This window comes from Cupressus sempervirens, chromosome 10, assembly GCF_028749045.1.
Source record: "Cupressus sempervirens isolate cs-2001-9-10 chromosome 10, ASM2874904v1, whole genome shotgun sequence".
NCBI lineage: Eukaryota > Viridiplantae > Streptophyta > Pinopsida > Cupressales > Cupressaceae > Cupressus > Cupressus sempervirens.
Window position 1 is genome coordinate 652,243,950 of NC_143127.1, and position 10,970 is coordinate 652,254,919.

Consider the following 10,970-nt stretch of genomic DNA (forward strand, 5'->3'; position numbering starts at 1 on the left):
TTTTGACTTAAAAATCTGTATCTTGTGTACTTTTGTAATTCCATTACTTTTCTACAATATTTCTTTAATGCATCTAACTTATTCTGCAATTTTTAGTTATCTAAAGTTTCCCTTGGTCTTACCTAACATATTTGAGTTTTGAAACGAAGATACCCTATTAGATTAATAATATATTTCTATTATTTAGTTTGCATTTTGGGCTGTTAGAATGTTCTATTTGAATTGCGTACATTTCCTATATGTATACCAAATTTATTCATAATTGACTAAACCTACAACGTTTAAAGAGATCTCATTCGTTGAGAAATCACTAGTATATTTACGTAAGGGTTAATAATTAGACTTGCCAAGAAATGCAGTGTGAAAGATAGGAGATTCGCTATAATTTGTTGAGGTATCTACCCACTGAAATGTAATCACTGTAGAGGAATAAGTGATTTGTACAGTGACAGAGAAATGGACATAAAACACCTAATATGTATAATCCAATTATTCTATTTTATGGGACAGTCATGTGTGAGGGGCCTCTGTCTTCCATTATTGCTACCAGCATGCAAGAAAAGAAAAATGATGAGAAACTACTTGATTCTATCCACAAGGAACCGATTACTATATCAGATGTCAAATTCGATAGCAGAATTTATTGTTATTGAGTATCTTGCTTTTAAGATTTCGTGGGCTCAGCAAGTTTGTTAGTGTTAGCTGCAGTTTGAAATCTTTTAATGTTCTGAGGGTTTTGTGGGTTTGGACTTTGCCCTTGTTTGCAAGGACCTCAAGAGTTTTAAAGGGTTTAGTGTATCTATTGTAGGCATAGCTCTTCTCTTCTACATTAGCTTTCTAAGACACTGGATAGCTTATATATAGTGTTGGCAGCAAATTTAGAGAAGTTTAATTTGGGGATTGCGTTGAATAAGTTAATGGTTCTCTCTAAGGAGGGGTGGAAGCCATGTACATTCTTTGTCATGAGTCTGTAGAAAGGAGGTTAATGGTTGCTAGTATGAGCTGAGAGTGAGTTCCATCTAGTTTCAATATAACAAGAGTTCAATATTTCTATCAGTTGATGTCAATTAAATAATTATAGTGGGTATCTACTGGGCAAACCTAATTCAGTTGATGTCAATTGAATAATTATAGTGGGTATCTATTTTGCAAACCTAATTTAGTAATTATAGCTGTGGGTATCTAGTGGAAAGCTGTTGTTAGTGTTGGAAGATGGGCATAAGCAATTTGAAGGAAGGTGGGACGAGTGTGAGGATTGTGCCAGGGCCCAATGGCATAAGCTTTCATGGTGGAAACCACAAGACATTTGTGGGTTGTTCTGAAGGAAACCGCAAAGCTACTGCGAGAGATGTCTCATTTTCTTCATTTCTTGAGGCAACGTCTAATTCGGATCAACAAGAACTTGGCAGCCCATTGGAGGGTCAGGGGCCAACTGAAAGTGGAAGGGAGATTTCAAATGGTCCACAAGAGAAGCATAATTCCTACAGTAAGAGACTGCCGGAGCTTGGGAGATTAACAAAGGACTCAGAGATCAGCATCTTTGAAGCAGAGAAATATTTCAGTGCTTCGGAGGAAAACAAAGTGGTTGCAACTGCAAGTTATGGCAGAAGGCAGGCAACAAGTAAGAAAAAGGTAGTTTCCCCTAGTCCTGATCTGTACAATACCCATCATCCAATTCCATCGCCCGCATCTTCCATTGTTGCATCGAATCGAAGCTTTAGGCCAGGGGTGGCCACTCATGGCACTCCCTCGGCGTCTTCTGAGGCCAGCTGGAATAGCCAAGCAGGGCTGCTTTCAATGGCAGCCGGTAATTATTCAGCTCGTAACATGGCAGTAAATAACGGGAAAAGAAGTTCGGGGAAGTGGGCATTCGGGTGCCGCAGTTGTCCTTGCTCGGATAAAAGATCTGTGGACATCGATGACACTCTGACAGAAAGCAGGCGGGCTCCATCGGTGTCGAATTCCATGACGTCGAATGCGTTGATGAACAGCTCTCTCAGCTCAATGCAGTACAGTTATCCGGGTCTCGGAAAAAGAGTTCTGACCAGGTCCATTGAAATGCAGCGAGCAGAGGGCTTTGCCGACACTGCCTCAGAGTTCAGTGATGTCAAAAGCAGCATCATCAATGGAGGAGCTACGAAAACATTTCATGAACACCCGAGTTTATCAAAAGACAAGGAAAAAGAAAATGGGTTCTCCTTCTCAGCCCTGCCTATGAAGTCCGAAGACAATCCAAGGTTATCATTGGAGGTATTTCACTCTCCCTTTACCCGTACTGCTGAACAAGATTTGCACAAACATTTCATTCTCTTGGACTCAAACTCTGATCAAGTATCCAAATTTGGAGGGGACAATAATGGGGATGTGGAGCAAGACAAGGAGAGCGATTCAAGTGCGGATCTGTTTGAAATACAGAGCATAACCACGCAAGCCACAGCGTGCTATCCGTTGAGGAGGAATAGGGATTCCATGGATGAGAGCTTGAGCATCCAATCGAGTTATCCAGAGGCGCTGGGGTATCATTTTGGAGACAACGTGACGCCCTCTGCAAGAAGTTCATGTTGTGAACCCAGCGACGTGTCGGTGGATTGGAGCATAACCAGCGGAGATACCATGGACAAGGCCAGTATTGGGAATTTCTCATTGGATTACGAGGAGATTAAGACTATGAAGAAGAAGCACGCTTATTCTTTGCAAAACACAAGTCTTTCACGACAGAGGAGATCAAGTGGAGGAAGCTTTATGGGATGTGCAAGTGCCAAGGCATTGAATGTGGCTCTACCCACTGAGCAATCACACGGATCCAGATTAAATGTCTATCAAAACAGAGGGAGTTTATCAGGTGAAAGCATCCGATTTCCAAGAGAAAAGAGACCCACGGACATGCATAAAGCTTTTTCTTTGCCTAAATCTACTCATTCCAATCCTAGGGTTTCAGGAAAGAGATGCATTTCTCGAACAAACTATTAGATAGTTGCAGCGGGTTGACAATCTTCATGAAGTGATTTATGTGTTGCTAAAGTTTTAGTTCTCTTGGCAGGATCAATGTGGGCCTAGTTTTAACTAAGCAGATGAAATTCATTGCTCTTGGTCCGCTGCAATCCGTTCATTTAAATGGGTTCCTTGTACAAAATTTCAGAGCTGAATTTGTTTGTGAAGTGTAGCGGCCGTATCATAGTTTGTCCAGATTGTATGCATTATTTAAGTTAGTTCAGATTAAATGGATTGTAAGGCATAGTAAGCGATCAGTTTGCATGTATCTAATTGTGGTTTTGTTTACCGTTATTTTTTTCTATATAACACATAAACTTTTCATTTATAAAAACTATAATTTTTTTGTGTTAAGAGTTTTAGACATAAAAGTTTGACACATTTATATAAAGTTTATCTTCATTCTACTGTTTTATATAGGAAATCAAGAAGTTCACAGAATTGATAAATTTTTGTATATTGAAGATTCTGTTAAAAAGTAAGTGCAAAAAGATGTATCATGTAATAATCTTATTTGAATAGAAAATGTGAAAATAGATATTGTCATTATATTTTACTCTTTTGGTAACTAAATTCTTGATTTGTGTCAATATCTATATGTGCAATTTAATATCTTTAGCAACAAAATTACATTAAAAAAATACATGGTGTGCACCACTTTGAGGGTTTCTATTTGTTTCTAACAAATTAGCATTACTTATGATGTGAGAGTTACTTTAGTTTACTTATAATGAATACCAAATGTAGTAAATACTTAGTTTCAAATTATCTTTTTGCATGTAAATGTATTTAATTATGATTCAATTTACCTTTATTCATTTTTCTATATAAGAAAATAATTTTTCATTCATAAAATACATATTATTCTCAAGATATTGTTTTATCTTAAAGTTTGAAAAATTTAGATAAAGTTTATCTTCATTCTCATAACTTATGTATTAATTCAAGAAGGTTATAAAATTTGCAAATTTTTGTATTTTGAAAATTCTTGAAAAGGGACTTGTACAAAGGACAAACATTTTGGCACGTGTGTGTAATAGTCTCATTTGAAAAGAAAAGGTGAAAATAAATGATGTCATTACATTATACCCTTTGTGTCACTAAAATTCTTGGCTTGTGTCTATATCTTGACATGTGTGGTTTAATACCTTTCATGGAACAAAATTATAATTATTTTTATTGTTGAGCATATCTTGAAGGTTTTAATGTGTTTGTAACAAATTGGCATTAAAAATGGATGCAAAAATTAGTTAAAGTAAGATCAATCACAAATAATATCTTAAGAATTTTTTCTTAAAGCATTTGCTGAGTTACAACAAAGTTCAGTTTTCATTTGTATTGATATCTAAGAGATTTGAGATTTATTTTTGTGGTAACTGATTCAACCCTCCCCTCTCAGTTACTCCTCTTATATTTCCAACAATTGGTATCAGAGAGTAATAATGATATGACCTGATTTCTGATGCAACTGAATTGCTGATTATAGATCTCAATTCTAGCTTGAATACTTGATCCTTCTTGATCGAATGAATCTTTGCATCTCAACAAGGATATTCTACTTATCCTTCTAATTCTCTTCCTCTAAGCATCATCAAATCTTCAATTATGTTCCACTTGTGCTTGTTCTTCTAATCCTCAACTTGACCTTATATTTATATCTTACGCATTATCAAGCTAGCTTGAATACAACTTATAATAATTAATATTCATCTTCTTAGTCAGCTAGAACTAACAAACAAATCAATTGAACTCAATATGCCAAATCAAAAAAATTCTTTGATAGCTGACCTTGCTCGGTAGACACTAACTCAAAGTGATTCTCCTATGTTAACCAAGTGAACTTGGTTAACACTACATATTCACAAAGTTCCATTAGTAAACAAGTGAGCTTGGTTAAACTGGTTCCATCCAACATTTCCTTCATTAACCGAGTGAGCTCAGTTAACACTCAACTTCTGCATACTTTCCTTTGTCACCCAAGTGAAATCATTAGACACTATTTTCTAAACTAGAAAACTCTAGAATGTTTGATAGACACAAGAAACTATCTATGCCCAAGTGAGCTCAACATACACAGATAAAGTAAAAGTAAGTTTTATTGAAGTTGACTTGATAATGTCTAAGATATAAATATAAGGTCAAGTTGAGGATTAGAAGAAAAAGCACAAGTGGAAAATAATTGAAGATTTGATGATGCTTAGAGGAAGGGAATTAGAAGGATAAACAGAATATCCTTGTTGAGATGCAAAGATACATTCAATTAGGAAGGATCAAGTATTTAAGCTAGAATCAAGATCTGTAATCAGCAATTCAGTTGTATCAGAAATCAGGTCATCTCATTGTTACTCTCTAACTATTGTAGTTATGATCTAAATCTCTTAACAGAGTTGGCTTAGTAGCTATTTGTAAATCCTTTAACAAGGTGGCATTTCTATTGAATTGTCTAAAGACCTCTAACAAGACCACTCCTAATAGGGTGATTAAATACTCTAATAGGGTCACACTTAATAGTGTATTTTGTAACTTTTAACAAGGTTGGCTCCTAATATGGCTCACTTCAGAAGAGTGAAAATTAGTAACTAGTTGCAATTGGTGGGTTTTCCAAATAGGGTTTCCACATTAAATCTTGGTGTTAATTATGTACATGCTATTTCTTTTATATATGTTTGCAACTAAGTTTTGATTAAGTAAAAGCAAGTTTTAAAGGACCTGAAACCTTTTTACAAAAAGTCTAGCTAGAAACAGAGATAGCAGTTAAGAGCAAACACAAAATAGACCTCCAAGAGGAACCAAGAAGAGGTCACAAAGAGATCTGTTGAAAAAGATAGCACAAAGACATCAAAAATCCAATAAAAAGATAGGAAACAAGACAACAAAGAACTAGCTAAGTAGCCTTGATCAGGTCTAGTGCCCAATCTGCTAGAATCTGCATGTTTTCAGCCATTGCCTTCACCTCATTCTTCTTGCCCATGTCCTCAATCTTCTTTGAGTGAGCCCTAGTACGCTTGCTGGGACCTTGACTGTCAATAGCCTGAGGCGAGTCTTGACCTTTCTCCATCTCCAATTTCTTCAGTAGAGTACTCACATTCTCAGCCATTGATTTAATCAAATTTTCAAGGTTGCTCATCTTAGTTTCCATCTTTGTGATCTTTCCTTGGTTGGCAATAAAATCTTTGTCCATTGCCTTATTCTTTGCCTCCAGCTATGAGATCTTCTACATTAGATTTTTAACATCCTCAGCACTCTCGACCACCTCCATTAATCTGCCAATGTGTTGCCCAAGAGTGCATTCTTTGCGGGCAATTTTGCTGGCATGTCCAACTTCCTTCCTTAAATCTTACATATCCCTACCAAGAATATGCATTTGGTTTTTCATAACCCCAATTTCTTTCAAAATAACACTAGGGTTACCATACATCCCTTTAATAGACCATGGTGTACCAACATACTTCTCACCAAAATCAGGGTGGATGAACCCTATTCCTGAGAATCCTCATCTCCTGACCCAAAATTCTTCTCCAGATGTCTTGAAGGAAATATTTTCTGTTCCATCCTATGAGCTAAGGTCTCATCATCCAAGGGGGAAGAAGCCCTCCCAACCCAACTTCCCTTAATCCGCTTACCCTTATTCTCACTTTTCAATTTATAATCCCTCACTAATTCTTCCACAAAATCACTCTCCTTCTCTGAATCAGAGTGACCAACCACTTATTTCTTCTTCTTTGAATTGCCCCTAGCGCCCTTGTTCACATTCTCCTCACCCCCTTTGGCTTCATCCTGTGTTTTAGAGCCATAACCCTTCTCTGAGATGCTCCCTTTTGTTTCATAATCAACATCCTTCATGCGGCCTCTACTCCTCACCATCCTCTTAGATTCTAAAATATTCATGATGAGAACCATGAGACCCTCATGGCAAACATATTTTCCATTCAGGTCTTTCTGAATGGCTTGAACATAAATACTAAGAGACTGCTTCAGATAGTAAGGAAAATTAATCTTCACACTATGCCTAAAGTGGTTGGCTAAAATAAAATGATACTTGTAACATTTCATAAATCTCCCATCCAGGGTCAAGTACTCCATAATCACAAACAAAATAAAGCATCATAGATGCGAGACAAAGGCTGGATTGATATATAACTTACCAATTTTAACTAGGTGACTCTTCTGATGCTCGGATTCCATGAATTCCTCAATAGCTCTATCAAAAAGTTTTCACTCCCTATAGAAATTGATACCCTCAAGCTCCAAGTCTATGGCCTCTACAATCACCTCCTTCAAAATCTCGATACGCTGCTTGCCTACCAAAATAGAGCCCTCCTTCCAAGTTTTAATAAACTATTACGTAATGGCCAAGTTATTGCCATTAAGCCTCTCTATATACTTAGTAAAATTACCCCACCTTAGAATATCCCACACCTCCTCCTTCTTCATCCACTCCATACAACTCACTGGTTCCACCCTTTTCCTCTTTCCTCCCATTTTCCTGTCACTAAAAACCCAAAGCTTCTTCATCTACAACCCCCAAAAGAAAAGAGTCTCACAAAAAACAAAGAGAAGGATGGCACAAAAGACCCAGAATTCATGCGAAACAAAGCACAAATCATTGGAAATAAAAGCCCAAAGCTCGTGGCCACTTAACTCCACATAATAATTCTATACTAGCACTATCATAATTAAAAAAACTTTTTTAGAGACCTCCATTTATCATGATGAAAAATTTGGTGACCATCTAGAGGTAAAGGATCATGAATTCCCCACATGATAGTATGATCATTTCTACATGCCACATTCGTTGCCCAGTTAGCAGCACCATTAGCTTCTCTAAAATTATGGGTGATAATACAAGAATCAAAGGAATTTATTAAATGGATAGCCTCATTAATAATATTACTAATTGTCCATGAAGGTATAGTTACTTTGTTAAGACAATTAATAATATTGAGTGAATCCCCCTCCACCCAAATATTATTCAATTTCATTTTCTTAGCAAGAATAATACCATGAAGAGTAACCGAGGCTTTAACAACATGATTTGTTTGATTTCCAATTGGTATAGCCATACTTCCCATATTACCTCCATTGGAATTTCTAATCACAATACCACACCCTGCAATGCTCGGTTTCCTTTCGAGGCCCCATCAAAGTTTATATTAAACTAATTGTTAGGGGGACAATCCCATCTTGTGTGTTCTCTAGGATTAGGTCTATCAACACCCGTACTCATACTTTTCAAATTCCAATTATGAAGAACACTAGCTTCCTAGTCATTACAAGGTTGCTGTTCAGATTCCAAAGTTTTAATGTTCTCTATCATAAGAATCTTTATCTTATGGAAGACCTGAGTCGGATTGGATTCCACATCTCTAAAGATCCTACCATTATGCTCCTTCCAAATAACCCAACCCACATATGAAAGAATAAAGTCCCATAGTTTAACAATCAGAGTATTCTTTGAAGGAGCCTTCCAACTAGTAAAGAATAACTAAATAGTGGAAGGAAACACCCATTCAACATTCAATAAGAAACATATTTTATTCCAAATCTTCTTAGTGAAAGGATAGTGCAAAGTGATGTGATCCACTAATTCCCCATCATTCTTGTAGAGAACACATCTAATAATAATCCCTCTCTTTTTAAGATTATCTAGAGTAAGAACTTTATTCTGCAAAAGGATCCAAATGAAAATATTGACTTTGGGTGTCATACCTTTCATCCAAGCCTTAGCTCAACATGGTTCTTCATAAACATCAAAGGAATCAGCATAGGTTGAGGCAATTGAAAAAATACACTGGGAAAATTTTTCCAAATCATCTCATCCTCATTTTGGTTTAGGAAGAATGTATTTAGGCACTTGATGAGTTCAACCAAATTGGAGTCCACTCTATTGAGGTCCATCCATTCATCCTCTTTCTAGCAATCCACCACAAAAGTTCCAATCCGAGTCTTACAAAGCTCCATATACTTGTTCCATCTAGGGTCATCACACAAAGGGTGATCCAAAATCCAAATGTCTTCCCAAATGTCTTGTAGCTAAGTTAAAGTAAGATCAATCACATATAATATCTTAATATTTTCATGTTAAAGTATTTTCTAAGTTGCAACATTTTCCTGTATGTTTACTGAGTTACAACAAAGTTCAATTTTCATTTGTATTGACATCTAAGGGATCTAAGATTTATTTTTTTGGTAACTAATTCACCCCTTCTCTCTCAGTTACTCTACTTATATTCTTAACAATTGGTATAAGAGCTTCTAGTGCTTACAGTGAAGGTTTTAATGACTAGAGCTAAAGATCGGGATGTCTTACAGAAGAGAGATTCCCAAGTTGAACTGAGACAACTTTGTAGTATGACAGTGACTTATGAGGTTACATTTGGAAACTATCAATGATTTAGGTTGTAAATATCTTGACAGTGAATACAAGACTCCTATTGGAACATTATCAGTTGAAGAAATTGCTGAAAAGAAAATCATAACATCATGATGATTGGCATTGCTTCTGCTCTTAATTATGGTGAATTTGATGAAGTCAATAGTTGCACTAAAACTTATGATATGTAGATCAAACTAAAAGCCATTTATGGAGGAGATGATAATGTAAGAAGAGCTAAAACTGAAACTCTTAGAGGATAATTTGATCAAATGAAAATGAGAGAAGATGAAAATATTGCAAAATATTTTGAGCAAATTAAAGCATGTGTGAGCGCAATCAAAGCATCTAGAGGAGACATTGATGACGAGACAGTTGTAAGCAAGGTACTCATAACCCTTCTTCCTATCTATGCAATTAGAGTGTCTGTTATTCAAGAGATAAGATGTGATCCAATTAGAAAAATAAATTTGGATGCTCTAGTTGGAAGATTGATAGCTTTTGAGTTGGATAACTATGATAATTATGTCCCTAGTTCCAAAGATATTGAGTTTGCATTTGAAGCCAAGTTTTCACTCAAGAAAAAGGGTAAGAAATCAAAAGCCCATCAATCAAAAAGAGAAGAAGAGGAAAAAAGTTCAGACAATGATCTTGAAGTTGTTGAAGCCCTACTTGAAAGAAAATATTCCAAAAGTAGAGGAAAGTACAAAGGTAAGATTCCTCTAATCTATTTTTATTGTGAAGAAGTTGGTCACATTGCTGCAAGGTGCTCAAATAGAGAAAATAAAGATAAAAAGAAAAGTAATAAGTTCAAAGGAAATAAGAAATTCAAAAACTATAAAGACTAAAAGGAAAAAGGTAAGAAATCTTGTTTTATGGCTAAAGATTCTGATAACAATGAAGAAGCAATTGGTATATATTGCTATAAAAGATGAATCTAATGATGTAGGAGATAAAATGACACTTATCTCTCATGTTAGCAAAAATGATACATGGACTATTGATAGTGGTTGCTCACATCATATGACTATTGATAGAACAAAATTTGAACAGATGAAACATTATGATGTTGGTAGTGTGAGATTTGGAAACAATGAACCTTGTTACATAAAGGGAAAAGGATGTATCTCATTAAGCAATGAACTTAAATGTGACAATCCTTATTCGGTTAAAGAACTAAAGCATAATCTACTAAGTGTGGTATACTTGAATGACATTGGATTCAAGGTAGAATTTATGAATGGGAAGGCCAAACTATTGGATGGTAAAGGAAATTTGGTTGGATCTGGCAAACAAACAAAATGTAATCTATTCTATCTTGATCTAAGTGAAAGATCATGTTTTATTGCTCAAGTAGAAGAAAGCTTGTTATGACACAAAAAATTATGTCATGTTAACTTTGATAATCTAGTCAAAATAAGTAAAAATAGAAGATTAAGAGGTATTCCTAGCTTAAAGAAACCTGATATGGGTCTATGGAAAAATTGTCAAATTAGTAGGATGGGAAAAACTAGTTTCAAAGCAAGAACTATCATTTTAAAGAGCTCATAGAGCTTGTAAATACAAACTTATGTGGACCTATTGGAATAGAGAGTTATAGTGGAGA

At 35.7% G+C, this 10,970-nt stretch overlaps 1 protein-coding gene across 1 annotated transcript; it reads left to right on the forward strand.

The window, feature by feature from the left end:
- The first annotated feature begins 501 nt into the window (after positions 1-501).
- LOC149535520 (uncharacterized) lies at positions 502-3,345 on the forward strand. The gene has a single exon (XM_089805482.1). The coding sequence runs from the start codon at positions 1,213-1,215 to the stop codon at positions 2,968-2,970; it is 1,758 nt and encodes a 585-aa protein (XP_089661608.1). The 5' UTR covers positions 502-1,212; the 3' UTR covers positions 2,971-3,345.
- Positions 3,346-10,970: the final 7,625 nt, after the last annotated feature.

Coding starts and splice junctions, on each gene's coding strand:
- LOC149535520 (XM_089805482.1), top strand. CDS start 1,213: ATGGGCATAAGCAATTTGAAGGAAGGTGGGACGAGTGTGAGGATTGTG.